Raw genomic sequence first — 18,065 nt, 5'->3', positions numbered from 1 at the left:
ACCTGTTTACCGAGAATTATCGCGGAATAAATCCAGGGTAGATTGCTCGCCCGGGAGATGACTGATGAGGAATATGGAGATTTTCTCCGGCCCAGTTTCCATTTTACGTAATCTTGAGCCAGGCCAAGGAGAGAAACTCTGGACGATTCTGCAATAGAGAATGTGCTTCTGAAGGAACCCAGGCAAATTTTGGTGGCACGACAGCAAGCAGTGTCCCAGATTTGACAGCATCTAGTAAATTAAACACGCGATTTACTTCACGGGAAACGGGTTAATTTTTGGATAGTGGAATGCACGGATGCAGATTGATTGGAGGGACTTTGGGTTTTTCCATATAAAAGTGAGTCTACTGAGACATTCTTGTACTGCAGCTAAATTTGACGATATTCCATACAGGGGTAGTGAATGGCGCAGCAATACCTACATTACAGTCGCCGGAGGGAGACCTGCCGTGTCATCAAGATGACTGCGACTATTCCATAGCTACGGGCAAGAGTTCCGAGCTTAGGCCTAGAAAGGACTTGGAATTTTCATAGCATTAGGCTATCAAAACATTCGGCTCACTCTTCTCGCCGAAAGCTGGAGACGGCTTGGGCAGACCCTAGACCATCACACCCTCAGGTACACTTGTACTCCAAGACAATGTTCCTGCCTCTCATATCACCAGCCGCCTATGCAGCAGAAGGGTGAGGTACCTCCGGGGGTTGTGCATCAAATGAACGCTGCTGCAGTCAACATCAAGCCAAGAGAGACTGTAGCAGAAACGATCAGACCAATGGGATTTCCTGCCGGGTAGCAGCAATGATGGGAAATTTTCCCACGGTCGGAAAATCTACCTCCACTGCGTTGCGCCGCTGCGGACGAAGAGGTACCATCTCAGTCCGGCGATGAGCTGATAGATTGGGATCCTGCAGATGCAGGAACCTCACATCATCGTTGGTAAGCTTCCCGAGGCTCCTGAATGGTTGCACGCCACAGTCGAACGGCCTTTGCATTTCCGCATATTTGAGGGTATGCCATGTCATGCTATGCCTTGCAATGCCAGGACGATGGGTACCTACCTTCAGGCGAGCCGTCTGCTGGATATCCTTGGTAGAAGAGTATCTACGGAGATTGACCGTCTCCATGCAGATAAAGTCATATCGAGGTACTCAGACCTACCTATACAGTTAGTCAGCCTTCTTCCACGCCAGCACAGATAGGAAACTGGACTATAGAGCCCCGGCTGCTCGATGTGTGTCTCAGAATCGTCTTACCAGACCTATCCTCCGTGACCTACTCTGACAAATACGCGTTTGATCATTTCACAGGAAAATCAGAGGTATGCAATTGGCTAGTTGGCGGTTGAGTTGAATTGAGTTGAGTTGAGTTGAGTTGAGTTGAGTTGAGTTGAGTTGAGGATGATGTCGATGTTCTTGTTCAGGCGGAGGTTTTCATGACTCGACTCGCCTTGATTTTCCGGAGGTACAGCGGTGAAGTTTTCCGACCCACTTTGGAAACTGGCATAATCGAGCATTACTTTCACGGTCCTCCGCTTTGTATCGCAGAACCCGATACGCGTTCGAATCTTTATTTCGTATACTTTACTTCGTACAATATGTTATTATCAATAGACTACAGTGTAATCAGGCTGATAGGAAATTGAAGAAACATAAAAAAACATCCTTTTCTGTCGAATATATATTGTATTATTTATGTAAGAGGCTACGATTCTTTACCTGTACGAGGCGCCTCTTACGAACCTTCAGCTCTCTCTTGCGGCAAAGAGTCTAGGAGCGAAATTGAATTATTGATATGCGACGTCTCTTTGAAGAGATCTTCCTTTATCGGCGGTTCCGGACCCCCTTCCTCTTTCTTCTCGAATACTACGCAGACTACGATCTATACTTAACGGGCATACCGATTGAAAAGACTAAGAGGATTTGCGATAAAAAGGGAACGGGTATAAGAGATGGGATAGGAAAGGCTTAATTCGATTATTCGAAACCACGATATTGCGCTTTCGAAAAAGCGTTCTGCAAATGCACCGGCTTTATATAAAAGCTACGAACGCGAGCCTTTTGAGCTTTACAATAAAAGAGAACGATGTTTATACTTATACGGATCGAGGCCCCTCGTAAGGCCACACGTATTCGACCATTGACGAGAAAAAAATGGGCGCACATTATTATGAATTGCTAAAGGGTTTGTAAAGTGATATAATTCTTTTACTCAGCACGTCGCCGTATCCTATAGGATGTCTTAGGGTCTAAGCATTGCCTTTTGGAATCTCGCCCGACGTTAACAAATACAACAACAACAACAACAATATATTGTATTATCGCGTTCAGCGACACGAAGCGAAGGACCGTAAAGCTACTGCGCGATTAAGCTAGTTTCCAGAGTGGGCCGGAGAACTTAACTGCTGTACCTCCGTTAACCTCTCCTCGTCTCCTTGCATGACTCTTGTTCTTCCGATACCTTGCACTCGGTCGACGTATCAAACAAAAAAGGCCCATCTCTTCATATTTCTCTTGAGACGTTTCGCACGGACAGTTGGGGCGTTTGGTGAGATCTGAATCATCTGATCCCGTGACCACAGCGGACTTCTCCTAAACCATAGCTTCCAATGTCAACGCCCGATAAAAACTTTAACCTCTCTGGAATTTTCATTCTGGAATCCGACAAGCCAACAATCTCAAGAGCCGCATCGGAAATAAAAGCCTTCTCCTACTAGTATATGTAGAACCTTTCAGTTGACTTTTCGTAAGGATACACATACGTTATTTATTTACGTAGTAATGTAAATTCTATTTTTGACACACATCCAGTTAAGACTTCGCTCGTCCCTGCGGAGCTCCTGGTCTGCACATCCCGGACCAGCGACGTTTCAGAACTTCAGAGCGAACTGAACAGAGCTGTCTTGGCATGTCAATTGAGTTCAACGGATGTGTTCACATCTTTCTTTTTAAACTCCCGAGTCCGTAGCCCTTTCTCCATTTCCACGATGCCTCTGCTCGTTAAGTATTGCATCTGCACAATCGCAGGATGCCGTCTGATGTCCCATCTCGGGAGAAACCCCTCCTGCCTTACTGGAACTCGAAGAAGAATGTGGCCACGAAGAGGGCGGTTCGGACCCTGACTATCGCCGTTCTGGTCGTGTGCGGGCTCCTCCTGGTCCTCAATCACAGTGTCTCCTCCCAGCCGAGTCTCGAGTTCAACTATGTGCCAAAACCTATTCGGCCGGAGAAGCACCCGGCCGAGACGGTGATCCCTCTACCACGGAAGAGCGCAAAGAAGATGCCGAAGATACAGCATAAGGCTGTGCCAGAGACCATCAGGGAGAAGAAGATCCGCGAAGCCAGGCGGGAAGAGATTCGCAATGCGTTCTTGCATACGTGGGAGGGCTATAAGGCGCACGCATGGGCGCATGATGAGCTGCGCCCGCTGGCTGGAGGATTCAAGGAGCCTTTCTGTGGGTGGGCGGCGACGATGGTGGATAGTCTGGACACCCTGTGGATCATGGGTTTGAAGGAGGAGTTTGAGCTGGCTCTGGCTGAGTTGGAGAAAGTGGATTTTACGAACAAAAAAGGCTGCGTTATCAACCTGTTCGAGACGACGATTCGGCATCTCGGGGGTCTGCTGGCGGCGTGGGATCTTAGTGGAGGCAAATATGGTATTTTGATAGAGAAGGCAGTGGAATTGGCAGAGGTGCTCTTCACGGCGTTTGATACACCGAACAGGATGCCCACCCCGCACTATCAGTGGTCTGCGTTAGTAACACCTGTTCGATTTCTCGTATCTCTGTTGACATCCACAGCACCAACCCTGCAGCGAACAATCACTTACCGAGTAATTCCGTGGTACTTGCTGTACTGGGCACTCTGTCCCTCGAATTCACTCGGTTATCGCAAATCACGGGAAATGACAAGTATTACGATGGGATCCAAAAGGTTATGGACGAGCTCGAGAAATGGCAGGACCAGACGCTGCTCCCGGGGATGTGGCCGGCGATCGTAAAATCGGACATTTATAACGAGAGCATTTCCCTGGGAGCGGCAGCGACAGGGGAGCAACAATATACCCTCGGAGCTTTGGCAGACTCGGCGTACGAGTACCTGCCAAAGCAATACATGCTTCTGGGAGGTCAATTGAAGTCGTATCAAACCATGTACGAGAAATTCGTCCGAGTGGCCAAGGAATACCTATTCTTCCGACCCATGACCATCAGCGACGAAGATATCCTCATATCGGGCACAGTCTTTAAGGCACCGGGCGGCCAACCGAGACTGTCACCCGACCTACAACATCTGTCATGCTTCACTGGTGGCATGCTAGCTATCGCAGGAAAAATATTCAACCGACCGGAGGACGTCGTTGATGGCGGGAAGCTGGCGGATGGTTGTGTCTGGGCATATCGAAACACCCTGTCCGGTATCATGCCAGAAACCTTGACTGCGGTCCCTTGCGAGAATAAGTCGAGCTGCACATGGAATTCGAATAAGTGGTATGAAGCCATCCAACGTGGGCGTGGTCATGCGGCGAGTACTACCCAGGGTAAGATCAATACCGGGGATTTGTCTCCGGGATTCGCCAAGGTGAGCGATGCTCGATACCTTTTGAGGTAATTCATATTTCCTTCCTCCCAGCTCAATCTCTACGTCCTAACGCAAATCACAGACCCGAGGCCATCGAATCAGTCTTCATCATGCACCGTATCACAGCGAACCCGTATTGGCGCGAGAGCGGGTGGAACATGTTCAAGTCCATCAACGCCTACACCGTGACAGATATCGCGCACTCAGCGCTCGATAATGTGCTCAAGGGCGCTCCGGCTCAAGTTGACGAGATGGAGAGTTTCTGGACGGCGGAAACGCTCAAGTATTTCTATCTGCTGTTTAGTGACAACGACGTCGTCAGTTTAGACGACTACGTCTTGTGAGTTACCTTCCTTCTTTCCTTCCTCCCTAGCAAATGAGATGAGAATAGAGCGGCATTGCTGACCCCGAGGCATAGAAATACCGAGGCACATCCTCTCAAGAGGCCTAGATGAGCTAGATCCTAGAACGGGGCTGTTTATTTGCATTAGAAGGGAGGTGTGGGGGGCAGCATATTTCTTTTCCAGCGAGCGCATCAAGAAAAATTGGGAACATTCGCGTTCCCATGTATTAGTAATTATGGTCGTTACTCCAAATAGAGAATTGTATATCACCTCAACCTGCTTGCTTGCTGGCTGCCAATGCCCTCTCTCTCTCTTCGCACATATCCGTCCTCCGTCCTAGGTATGCAAAGCTCTGGATTCCCATCTCTCTCCTTACTGTCATCCAACAGATGAATTATACATCTATCATTTTATTCGTTCATTCTAGGCGAAAAGTTCGAGAAGTTCGAGGAGTTTTAAGGGTTATTTGTTTGTGTATATATATATATATACGTGCTCGGTAAGCGTGATGAGCCCAGTAAGCTAGCTAGGTCAGGAATGAGAAACCTACAGCTCGATACAGGCATCTCTTTCTCTTATATTTACATATATATATACATATAAATATATATAAATGCGAAGCGGGAACTTGATTAACACTTCTCACTAACAACCTCATTTCAAGGTTCGAACGAGAAGCGAAAGATAAACGAAGAGGTCCTGCCTGTCCTTTGTATAGATAAGCATCACAGAAAAGAAGGTTGGGGGGGGGGGGGAAGATAAAACACATTGCAAAGAGGGTCCAAAGAAACAAGAAGCCAACTTGAAGGTGCTGTGCAGATCCAGGGCATTCGGGAGACGAAGGACCCAAAAAAAAAGGCTATAAAGGAGATCCGGGGTAATCATGTAACTGTGCCGAATGTTCAAGTATTTCAGGTAGCGAGGAAATGTGGGGAAATCGGCTGTCGTAGGAGTGCTGTGCAGAGTGTCCAGGGCATCATATTAAATAAAAATGGATTTCTAAAACTCGTCCGAATTAGAAGGAAAACAATTCATCAAGGGTCCAAGGTACCTACTCGTCTGATGTATATGAGCAAATATAAACATAAGAATGAATAGGGATATTCATCGTATCCAGGACGTCGGGATTCCATATGGTGAATCTAGGGTTACAACCGAGTGAAGCCAAGGAAAATAGGCTCTGGGAAGTTGCCGAGAGACAAGGTCAGGAATTCTGACAGTCGGATGGCGGATAGACGAGTAGCCAAACAAAGATGCAGGGTGCAGTGAAAGAAGAATGACTGCCGGAAAATTTGACTGGCATGAAAAACCAAAATAGTAGTTAGATGTAGCGCTCAACAGAGTTCTGAACTAGGATCCTAAACGAAGGTTGTAACAGGTGTCGAATGAGCGTTCTGACATGGGGGTACTGAATTAGATCGAATTCGAGGTAACGAAGCTCGAATGAGAGAGGTGGTGTGAATCGGGGAATATTCTGGCAACTTTGACAAAGTTTGTTGTTCCTGTCCCAATGTATTTTTAGTCCTGTGCCAACGGAGTTGCAGTAAACGAATGAAGTCGACTCGTCTGAGGTGGAGAAAATGTAGAATCTTCGGGCCGCTTCCGCAAATTCATAGGTGTTGCTGGGGGTACAGATGTGGTATCGGATTTGCAAAAATCTCTGGGCAACAAACGAACCGATTCGAAGGGAGGCAAGGCTGAAAGAAAAGAGAAGAAGGCCAGGATGACTGATGGAAGTAAATTGACAGAGGGTGAAGTCAGTGAAGGCGCTCAAAATTGGCGGAGGAAGGTATGAGAAGCGTTTGACAAGGTGGTGGCCAAAGATAGAGAGGCCGAGGGGCAATAGGATGCTTGTAGTCGAAAACAGGTGATGTTTTAAGATCGTTCTCAAGCTGATATGAAGAATAGAGGGGCCGATAAGTAGGGGGGAGGGGCGAAAATGCAGGCCGACAGAACAAGCCAAGAAGCTAGGAGGAGGTTGGACATCGGAATGAGAGATTCTGAGCACCGATTTGGGGGCGGAGTAATTGGCCGAGGAATTGAGAGGGCCTAATAGGGAAAGTTGGAAATTTTGCGAGGTCGTTCGAGCTGAAGGCAGGGTCGAGATAAACAAGGTCCGCAGAGAGAAAGCAAAAGCCGTGACAATGAAAAGAAGAGGTGGTTCCGAATTCGTTTTGAAGGCAGAGAATACAGAGAGAAACGAGAAGCCATATGAGGGGGTTTCGTTAGCGCCGAATCTCCCATGAAGGCAGAGAGAGGCTCGGAAATTGAAGAGAGGCGTGGGAAATTTGAGTGGCGTGCTCAGAGATCGGAACTTCAGTGAGAGAAGTGAAAGGCGCTAGCACTGCGTAAATATTAGAGGTCGATTGCTTGCCAACGAATGGGAGTTTGCACCTGCCAAGTTCTAAATTCTTGTTCCAACGAGAAGTTCAGGGCTTGTATGCTCGGTAAACGAGCAAGCGACTAACTCAGAGGGTCAGGTCGGGATAGACAAACAGGTTTCCCCAAGGCATCAAGCCAACGACGCAGAGGGATAGGCAGAAGGAGAGACATTCGTGAAGGATCTTGAACCATCGCAAGAAACAGTAGTTAAAGGAGAGCCAGAACGCGGAAGGGAAGAGCGAGAAACAACAAATGTCTCAGAAGAGGATGCGGCGAAAGTAGACAGATGGGTGGAAGATGGAACCTGTTGGGAAGAGGGAGGAAGGTTGTTGCTTGAATTCTGGAGGACCCGGGCCCCTGCTGTGGTTCGAGGAGTGCGGCTGAATCTAGTCGAGAGTCAGCGGGAAGAGGAATAGAAAGATGTGAGGTCGTGTTTATGGTTATGGTTATGGTTATGGTTGTGATATATCTTGCACCGGCGCGTTGAATTGGTGATGACGAGCTCATGAGAGGGAAGCCACGACTATGGCCAAGGTCAAGCGATGGCAATATCACGAACAAAGAACATTGTCAGGCTAAGAGAACGGAGCAGGCAGTTCTTGCAAATTATTGACAAGATTTATAAATGAAGTCAGGCTGGTGATGTGATTTAAGTCATTGTGAGGTTATAGAGCTCAGAGGTAAAGTGGAAACTTGGGCGACTCTTGCTAAAGCGGCCGTCAAGCTTGTCGGCACATCTAGGATGGTTCGAAAGGACCAGCATTGCCAGCTGGGCTTCATCCCCTAACTGAATTTGACATCTCGAGACGATCCATGCCATCAAGATTACTAGAAATTAATCAAGAGGATTCATTGAGACGGATTCGATGGGTCATCTGACTTCACTTCCAGATATGAATCCTTTGGGAGAAAAAACACATGTGCTTGAATGAAGTGAACCTTGACTTCCTGCATTTATGAGGAGATATGAATCCCAAAGACAACATGCAACATGGCTCAACGGAAATTTGCAGTTATAATGACCAGAAGAATGGCCATTGTGAGTTCTCCAAGGTCCAATCGCTCCATATATCCTGCTACTGCTACTTGACCGGCGTCGATTGAAAACCACGAAACAATCAATGAACGGAGATTCAGACAGCCTAGCATCCATCTTTCAACTTTAGATCAGTCCAGCGAGAATTCCTACCCACTTGGGACATAGGCACACTGTTTTACGCAGAGCTGCATACTCTTTTCCAAAATCGCCACTCCGGCCGCACCCCATGATTTCTTCTCCGGAGAGCGTCGAGAATCTCGGCGTGGAACCAGCCGCAACGAGGGAGCAGATCTAGGATGAGCCGTTCAAAGGTTGGACACCAATACTCGATTGCGCTGATATCGATGTGGCTCTCCTCCTTCGGCCCGATCTCTGTCGACATACTTGGGACTTCCCACGCGCAACTACCACGGAGTAGCGAAATACGATGCAGAGATCAAGGCGCGCGCGACCGACAGCAAGATCACTTTGGAGGACGGATCAACATTAGAATAGCAGCAGATGACTCGTCCAAAGAAATCGCAATTTTGCAAAAGCCCTAGGTGGGATGAGATACGATACGGACTTGGAGCCACAAGCACATACACATAGCGAGGCATGAGGATTGCGAGGAGGATTATCAGCCGTTCAAGAATTGTGGATGTTGACCCGGCAAAACCATCAGTCCGCACGTACATGAGCACTGCTTATGGTAATGTACAACCTCACACGGCATCTCCCAGACTTCCATTACCGGGCGAGCTCACCAGTTGCAAAGTTAACCAGATCTAAGGTCTTACATCAAAATTTGATGTCACCATACATACTCTTACGCAGAACCTCTTCAAAGACTCCCCTCGATCGGCCTCGCTAATCCTCACGCAAGTGATGGTCCAAATAACTTTTCCTATCCAGGATCCCGGGCACGCTTTCCCATGCATGGCACCTGCAGCCGCTCCCACTTATGATCCCCCGCGACAACAATTGCAAGACCAAAGGCAGACCATTTCTCCCGTGTTGATATCTAAGCGAGTATACGTGCATGTATTCTCTAATAGAACAGAATCCAAAAGATATTGTGTAACAATGTTTTTAGTTATTACTGATAGCTATTTCACTTGGTGTGTTGAGGAGATGGAGCTTACTGACTTGTTGACATCGGTTATTTTGCAGCTGGACCTGGACCTGGACCTGGACCCTGCTAAGGGTGTTGGTCACACGATAAATACGTACTGTCATCGGAGTAAAGAGCCAATACGCATCGCAAGCGGCGAAGAAAGCATCCTACATAGGTGGTGCTCTGCTACACAATAAGCATACCTCGGGTCGTCGACAGTGACTCGCGAGGATGACGGGATCTGGGATACAGACTCCTGATAAGGGAAAGTTAAGCCCTCTTATCTTCTTCGTCCTTCCCTTCTTACCCCGTTGTTCCAGCCCCATTTTGTTTTTTTGCATTACTTGAGACCGGATACTCCTCGTCCACCATTACATTCTTCCGTTGGGACGCTGGTCGCGGTGAGAACTTGAGAAGTATTCCCGGGCAAGGCTTCTTCTACGGATCTTGGAAGAGGAGAATACTTATTCGCTGCGCTATATATTCGAGATTTGGCCTATGGTTACGAGTAAAACCATCAGGAGAGAAAAGCAATTATGGCGACCATAGGCCACGATGAGACGAAACTCGCAGACGAGAAAGCCTCGCTCCCATCAGCTCCCAATGGCGTCGACGACAGTCTCGCGGCTCTGGGCTACACTTCTGAGCTCAACCGGAACCGTTCGCTGTTTACGCTGTTGTTCCAGTCTCTCGCTATCGCCGCAATCCCCTATGGCGAAGGTGGGCCATTGATCTCCGCCATTTATGGAGGGGGACAACTCTCCATCTTCGTCGGTTGGCTTACGGTCCTCGTTCTTGATGAATGCGTGGCACTATCACTCAGCGAACTCGCATCTCGGTATCCAACCTCGGCCGGGCCCTATTACTGGTCTTTCCAAATCGCCAAATCGCACAAGACCATTCTATCGTTTATCACGGGTTGGATATGGCTGATAGGAAATTGGACCATCACACTCTCCGTCAATTTCGGGTTCGCGTCCTTGATCGTGGCGACGGTGTCAATGTACCACCCTGATTTCATCGCTACGGCGTGGCAACTCCTTCTCATCTTCTATGCTATATGTATTATCACGCTGATAATCTGCACATTCGGCAACCGCTTTCTACCCATGGTTGACACCATCTGCGCAGCCTGGACCGGACTATCCATCATCATCATCCTCATCGCCCTCTCGGTCAAAGCAGACGTCGGCCGACACTCCGCATCCTATGCCCTTGGTCACTACGACACCTCCCTCTCTGGCTGGGGTGGCTTCACCTTTTTCATCGGCCTCCTCCCCGCAGCTTACACATTCTCCGCCATAGGAATGATCTCCTCCATGGCGGAAGAAGTCTCCGACCCAGCGATCAAAGTCCCCCGCGCCATGTCCTTGTGCGTCCCTGTTGGCGGCATCGCAGGTCTCTTCTTCATCATCCCCATCTGCGTCACCCTGCCGCCCCTAGCAGCTATCGTCAGCGCACCTGCCGGCCAGGCCCTCCCCTACATCTTCCACGTCGTGATGGGCTCCCCCGGCGGTGGCCTCGGTCTCACGTTCCTGGTTCTGGGCATCACGATGTTCTGCAGCATCAGCATCACCGTCGCCGCGTCGCGCTGCACATGGGCATTTGCGCGGGACGACGCCATTCCCGGTTCCAAGCTCTTCGCCAGGGTCAACACGCGGCTGGGCGTACCCGTGTACGCCCTCGTCCTCGTCACGCTCGTGCAGATGCTTCTCGGGCTCGTCAACCTCGGCAGCACGTCCGCCTTCACGGCGTTCGTCTCCGTGGGCGTCATTGCGCTGGCCCTCTCCTACGCCATCCCCATCGCGCTGTCTCTGGTCTGGGATCGCAGGACGGCGGTCGCGCAGGCGAGGTGGAATTGCGGACATGTTCTTGGAACGGCGGCTAACGTCGTTGCGCTGGTCTGGATTGCGTTCGAGACCGTGTTGTTCAGCATGCCGACGGTGTTGCCGGTCACGAAAGTGAGCATGAACTATGCGAGTGTGGTCTGCGTAGGCTTCGGCGCTATCGCGGGGGTTTGGTATGCGCTGCATGCTAGGAAAGGTACGTTTAACCCTTGCCTTGCGAGATGCTTACAGGGATGTTTCAAGTTTGCTAATCCGAATTTCAGTGTACAGAGGTCCGCCTGCCTCTGATGGGCTGTAGGTTGGTCCGGGGCTTCACTTGGAGCCTTCGCTTAAATTTTGACTTCTGGAAGTGGATGTAAACAGAGAGGCTCGGAGCGAATATCCCAGAACTCGGCTCAGTCTTTGTCTTTGTCTTTGATACCCCAATCGTTTATTCAAATCAATCCCTTTCCGCATACAGTTCATGCCTAGAGAGAATACAATCCTGATAACTGCAAAGCCGTAGACAACGCTGCTCTAGCAGAATTAAATTTATACTAATGTAGCTGAGCTAAGAAGTAGGCGTGGGATCCCAGAAGATCTAAGTAAGCATCGAGACGAAGTTGTAATTTTTGGAACGTCGAAGTGGAAACTTCGGCAGACGTGAATGGGACTTCCGATATCGACAGAACCCGAAGAAGACAAGTAGCGGGGCTCGCGCTGTGTGCTTCGCTTCGCTTATCCTTTCTGCTATTAGAGTTTCGCGCAGAATTGGGTCTATAAGGACCGCTCGTTCGTATATGCGTCTCTCCTTCCATATACGAACCGAACGAGCCAGGCACCACGATACGAACTTTGTAATGCGGTCAACTGTTCGATGATCAGGAATTACGTTGGATCTTTTACTTGCACGCGTATGGGAATTTCAGGCGGGGTGGTTTAGCGAGAACTGAAAGCTTGGCTGGATGTTAGGAACAGACTTTGTTCTACCTATCTAGAGTTCGGTCTTGCTTTCGGGATTGAAAACTTGTTGTGCTCCGTGTAGATAGATAGATAGATAGATAGATAGGTAGATAGCTGCATGTTTGCTGTCTTATCAGTGCGACGCAAGCATCCCTTATATTCCTCATATTCCTTATATTCCTCATGTTCCTGATATTCCTGATGTGAATACCCCCCCCCCCCTCTCTCCCTCCGCGTCGGTGTCTCTTGATTTCATTTATCAGTCACACATTTGCTAATTTGGTGGGGGGTGTTTGTTCGTTCCAGGGGGAGTAGCTATCTGGGATAATCGCTCCGCGTTCCACGCCGCGACGCTTGATTACTGGGCGAGCGGGCGGGACATCGCGTCGTGGGTATTGGTGAGAAGCCGTACCTGGATCCGGATAGCGTGTGCGTGTCCAAGGCGGAAGCAGTCGCTGCTGCCGCAGAGGAGGTAATCGCTCAAGGCCTTTAACAAGAAAAGATAGATGGGAGTTGAGCTGATAGCGCAGATGATCTATCTCACTGAGCTTCTGTCTGTTTTTTAAATGATGATGGCTAATATTAGCTAGCGGTTTGAGACGTTATATGATGTGAATTGGGATGGAGGGGAGATACTCGCTTAATTACGACTAATGTCAATAAGGGTTATAATCTATCATCCTTATCAGCAACACGCCTTAGAAAACCAAAACACAACTTTTATTTTTTACTTTCAGACTAGCGTTCATCCGCTCTTCTGTTCGGGTTTATAACACCGTGAGCATTACGCAATAGGATAGTATTTAATCCGATATAAGTGCACAATCTTTCCAATATCCATCCGTAGTTCTACGCCTAAGAGCCCGTCTATTGGCATGCGTATGATATGATAGCGTCATCACGAACCGAACCGGCCGCCACTCCACCTCAAGCAGATCTCTACGGGAGCCAAGGGAGGAAGTTGCGGAGCCATGCCAGAGTACGGCGTAGAGTGATTTTCTCTAGACGTTGGCTCTTCGGTTTCACTTATCGGAGAGAGGGCAGCATCGTCATCTTCATCCTCGCTATCCCAATCACCTTCATCGTCTTTATCACTATGATGTTCATCATCTTCACCATCGTCTTCATCTTCGTCGTGAATCCGCGGCTGATACGTACTCGTCTGCCGACGTACCGAGCAGCTAATCCCCAACCCAGACTGCCCCCCCGTACAATCCTCTAGCGTGATGATCCTCTCTCCATTCCCGGTAGAAGAAGAAGTAGTAGAAGAAGAAAACGTCAACATCCTCTTGCTCTTCACTATACCCCTCTTCTGGTTTTCTTCTACGCGCGGACGAGCGAGCAGTGGCGGCGTGGCTGTGACGGGTGGTGGTGGTGGTAGTGGTGGTGGTGTATAGCCGAGAGAGACCTTGCTGACGCTCAACGGCGCGACGGAGAGTACTGGTGTCGATGTCCGCAGAGACGTCGCTGCTGCTGCTACTGGCTGTGCAGCTTCTTCTTCGTCTTCATATAGCAGCGACTCGGTGGAGCTGTACCATGCATCATCATCCAATGTTGTCGCCGGACTGGGAAGACCGGGTTGGGGTTTTGTCTCCTGGGATATCTCAAGTGGGGGTGGACTGCCTCTGAGAGGACGAGGCGAGTCGGGGCGCGCTGGTGCTGCATATGCATCTTTGAAGCGGAACGATAGAGGACATTTCCTGGTCGAGCAGGACGGGGACGTCGTGGACTCCACCTTCACTTCCTTTCTGCGCAGTGATGAGGAGCGTGGAGGGGGGATGATCGGCTTTCTTGCATCTGCGTTTGGAAGTCTTGCTTCGGCCACGTTTTGCTCGGGGCCTATCGGGGCGTCTAAGAAAATACTGTGCTGCTCGGAGATTCCTAACCCATTGACTCCTCGGGCCGTTGGTTTTTCATGCAAAGCTGGGGATGAAAACAAGACGAGTCTAGTCCCCAGCCTGTATTCCGGCTTGCCGGAAATATCGTACGGGGTCGCCAATGTGCGCGGCTCAAGGGATATCGGTCCAAGACTATCCTGCCTGCATTCCTGAATCGGGGACAGGCCGGCTTCGAACTTGCGTCCTCGCTTTCTCGTTCTCGCTTTGGGGAGCCGGGAAGGCATCTGCGGTGCCAGAGCAGCGCTAATTCCGCGTCTCTTCGCCTGATCTGACCTCGATGAACGTGCTGCAATGCTAGCTTCGTCGGATACAGACCATTCACGAGTGCTACTAGGCGCCCACCTGACCGTATTGCGTTGCTGAGTCTTGCGCCGATGTTCAACTTGTCGAGCACTGCGCTCAGCAGCCAGTCTCAGCCAAGTACCCGGCCAAACTTCACGCAGCCGCTCTTCATACTCATCGTGACGCTGGATTCTCCTCTCCGGCGAAAAAACTGGCTTCGGCTTCATCCCGCTCGGCCTCTTGGTCCAGACCCATGCTACCCATCTCTTCGCACGCGGCAGGATCCTCCTGAACCGTAGCGGACATACCACTTCCCGGGGTGTCATGAAATCAAGCAGTTCGCTTCCCGGGTCCTCCTTCCGCCTCTCGCCGGCTAGAAACTCGTGGATAGCCGTATCCTGCCGCCGCTTGTCGAGGAAGTAGAGATATGTCTTGCCAATACACCAACCGGCAGACACCACAGCGAAAGCAATGCCGAGACCTTTCACGAAGGACCACGGCAGCGTCTTCCTGTTGACGAAGGTGTAGATGCAGACTACCGTCGCCAGAATCAAAAAGAGGGCGAGGAAGAGGATTGGAAGAACAAGCCTGACGAAGTCTCGGAGGATGTGCCGCGGAGTACGATGCGGATGGTCGAAAGGGCGCGTGAGGAGGTCGGCTTGTCTTCTTCTTTCTCGCGAGTCGACGAGGTCTAGAATTTTGTTGGCCTTGGGAGTAGGGGTCAGAGGCATGGTGGTTCTGTTCAGAGGACTCGGAAGAGAGGGCGTAAGAGATGTCCCCTGAAGTATTTGTCCACCGAGGCGATTTTAATGAAAGAGGGTTGCATAAGAGAGAGAGAGAGAGAGAGAGAGAGCTCATCTGGACGACAGACTGCGGCATCGAGGTCCAGCCTTCGAGAAGCCACGGCGGAGACGGGGGAGTGATCCATCGAAACGCTGTCTCACTCTTTATGGCGAGACTGTTGAAAGAGTGTCTACGAGTGATGCCCCGGAATCCAGCTATAGCGTTCCAAGCGAATCAATCTGAGGCGGATTCTCTTGTTCCTATTGTGTCGAGGGCTTGGTAGACACACGAGCCCAAGACATTTTAGTATCGAGACCAGACGTCCGGATGACTTTTCGAACAAGGGACTTACTTGGTGTACCATTAGAGGTAGATGTACCATACATATTTCCCCGAAGCTGTGTCTCTTGGAGAGTTATGGGATGTATACCGATGCAACATGCTATTAGATCTAGAGCTAGCGTCAAGGCCAGATCCGATATAAAGCAGCACTTCCTCCCTCAACCATCCCAATCGTAGATCCAAAGTATGACTTGACTCATTAATTAGTAATTCAACTCCTACACTTTTTTCTTCTCGCAGCTGCAGATGAAGCCTACCCGCGAGAGAAAACACAGCTCCATCTCCCCTTTCCTCCAAAATCCAACTCCCGCTAAGAGTGGTCCTCAACAAAGGCCCGTGGTGAGCTGGGCGAAGACTATACCTCCCCCCTTCTTCCCCCCTCCTCTCCCCTCTCAAAAATCACAGCAACATCCCCATCTCCAACCCACCGATTCGCACTAATGTCATCCACCTGCTGCATCCCCCCCTCCATCCCAACATCCCGCCTTCTTCGCCCGGACCGCCCCCTCCTTCTAACCGTTGGCTGTCGGGAACTCGTCACCGTCGCCGCACGGCCCGGCTTCCTGCCGTTGCCCTTGCTATCACCATTATTGTTTTTACCAATCCGCCTATCTCGCGAACGACGAGGCTGTTCATCCCCGTTTTCCCCTTCCCCTTCCCCTTCCCCTTCCCCTTGCCCTTTTTCTCCCTCCCCTTCTCCCTCTCCACTCCTACCATTCATCCCAACCCCAAACTCCCACCCTAGCTCATAGCCACCGTAACCAAAACCAGAACCAGAACCAGAGCCACAGCCCGTGTCACCCAGAAAAGCCCTATACTGTCCCTCCGCAGGCCTCTGCACAGCAGCAGAAAGACCGGCCACCGAAGAGACAGAAGCTTGCGGTGGTGCATAGCCTCTCACCGGCGGCGGCGGGGCCGGGAGAGGAAGGAGGTGCTGGGGATCGGGCTGTGTCGGCTGTGCTTGACGAGCATCGGGCCCGGGACGACTCTCTGATCCGCATTCGGGACGGGGATCTCGTCTCGAGGTTGGAATTGGAGCTAGGATTGGAATCGGGATTGAGATTCCGTGCTGCTCATCGCGGGAGTCGGACAGCAGACGTGAATGCCGCGCCACCTCACCGGGAAGCCAGAGCGGCTTCAGCTTGCTATCTTTCCCTCTCTGCATCGGCTTCCATGTCCCCCCCTCTCCCTCTTCTCCTCCTCGCTGCTCCCGGTCCTGGCATGGATTTAGAGTATCCGGCTCCGGCTCCACGCCGTCCTCTTCCTGATTTCGCTTTCGCCTCTGCTTCTCTTTCCGCTTCTGCCGTTGCCGCAGCAGCCTCACCTCCCCCCTCTCCTCTTCCATCCTCGCCAAATCTCTCACAGGCTCCCGCTCGCGCATAGCCAATCCACAGACCACACCCCCGTTGCCACGACCATCGATCTTGACCCCATCTTCTCTCCCTTCCCCTTCCTCCCGCAATGCTATCCTCCCTATGTCTCCCGGCCCAGGATGCGCCACCAGCAGCGCGTGCTGCGACACGGGCCGAGTGAAATAGTGCGCGTCTGCGGATCTGGATCTGGCGGATTCGCGGGGACCGGGTGGCTGTGGTGCAGCGCTTCTCGAATCGTCGTTTGGCTGGAGAGATAGCGCCGATGACCCGTTACCCTGCCGCTGCTGCTGCTGCTGGTCGTGGTACTCGTGATGGAGCTCGTTGGCTTCGAGCTCGGAGACGTGGCTGTCGCGGCTTCCTCTGCTGTTGAGGTAGATGGCATTTAGATGCCGATGTTGCTGCTGCTGCTGCTGCTGCTCCGGCTCTGGATCTTGGAGGCCTCCAGACGCGAAAGGGTGTCCGCTGTGTGTATCTCCATAGCCGTTGGTGCCGAGGTGGCTCCTCGCCGTCGCTGGAGCGACGACCTCGTTTCGCTTTTGTTGGAGCTGGTGCTGATATTGATGCAGCTCTCGTCTCTGACCCTGAGCCTCAACGGCTGGACCTCCATCATACACACACCCACCCACCACTCGCGAACTCTCTACCATCCCATCCGGACAATCCGAAGCGCTCTCCTCCCGGCTCTCCTTCTTCGTACACGGAAAGAGCCAACCCATCCAGACCCGCCAGCACACATCCTCCCGATCCTCCTCCTCCACAACAAGCCCCGGATCGCAACTCTTCGTGCTCCCCGCCGTGGTATCATCAGTATTTTGAGTCGTAGCTCCTCCATGCACCACCCTCCGCTGTCTCTCCCTCTGCCTCTCTCTCCTCCGACACCACACTGCACAATTCCCCAGAACAAAAGACGCAATGAGCACCGCGAACGTGATCGTAACGCCCACCACGAACCTCACCGGCAGTGCGCGCCGCAAGGCCAGCGCGTAAACCAGGACCACTGCCGACGTGATGCAGAAGTGGATCGTCAGCAGCAGGGGCAGGATGCGCGTGGCGACGGTATGGAGGCAGGAGAAGGTGGTCGGCGGGTGTGTGCGGGGTTGGGGTTTGTCCGGGTAGCCGGTGATGACGATGGGTTGGGAAGACATTGCGATGTGAGATCT

General features: G+C 51.1%; 4 protein-coding genes across 4 annotated transcripts; 2 read left to right on the top strand and 2 right to left on the bottom strand.

Annotated features, from left to right (window-relative positions):
• Positions 1-3,027: 3,027 nt before the first annotated feature.
• Positions 3,028-5,032, top strand: L3040_002737 (uncharacterized protein; the record flags this gene model as incomplete). The annotated part of the gene is made up of 4 exons (XM_007296313.1): positions 3,028-3,752; positions 3,800-4,603; positions 4,660-4,917; positions 4,996-5,032. The coding sequence occupies 4 exons, from the start codon at positions 3,028-3,030 to the stop codon at positions 5,030-5,032; spliced, it is 1,824 nt and encodes a 607-aa protein (XP_007296375.1).
• Positions 5,033-9,974: 4,942 nt separating this feature from the next.
• On the top strand, positions 9,975-11,583 carry L3040_002736 (uncharacterized protein; the record flags this gene model as incomplete). The annotated part of the gene is made up of 2 exons (XM_007296314.1): positions 9,975-11,481; positions 11,549-11,583. The coding sequence occupies 2 exons, from the start codon at positions 9,975-9,977 to the stop codon at positions 11,581-11,583; spliced, it is 1,542 nt and encodes a 513-aa protein (XP_007296376.1).
• A 1,967-nt stretch (positions 11,584-13,550) lies between these two features.
• L3040_002735 (uncharacterized protein) lies at positions 13,551-15,138 on the bottom strand (the record flags this gene model as incomplete). The annotated part of the gene is made up of 2 exons (XM_066155663.1): positions 13,551-13,583; positions 13,636-15,138. The coding sequence occupies 2 exons, from the start codon at positions 15,136-15,138 to the stop codon at positions 13,551-13,553; spliced, it is 1,536 nt and encodes a 511-aa protein (XP_066012641.1).
• A 906-nt stretch (positions 15,139-16,044) lies between these two features.
• L3040_002734 (uncharacterized protein) lies at positions 16,045-18,050 on the bottom strand (the record flags this gene model as incomplete). Its single annotated transcript, XM_066155662.1, has 2 exons — positions 16,045-16,106; positions 16,247-18,050. 2 exons carry the CDS (start codon positions 18,048-18,050, stop codon positions 16,045-16,047), a joined length of 1,866 nt encoding a protein of 621 aa, XP_066012640.1.
• Between the last annotated feature and the right edge of the window lie 15 nt (positions 18,051-18,065).

The sequence above is a fragment of the Drepanopeziza brunnea genome, assembly GCF_022702325.1.
Source record: "Drepanopeziza brunnea f. sp. 'multigermtubi' strain 214-2 chromosome Unknown ctg3, whole genome shotgun sequence".
Taxonomy (NCBI): Eukaryota; Fungi; Ascomycota; class Leotiomycetes; order Helotiales; family Drepanopezizaceae; genus Drepanopeziza; species Drepanopeziza brunnea.
Note: the sequence above shows the minus strand (reverse complement) of the source record. Positions and strands in the feature narration are given on the sequence as shown.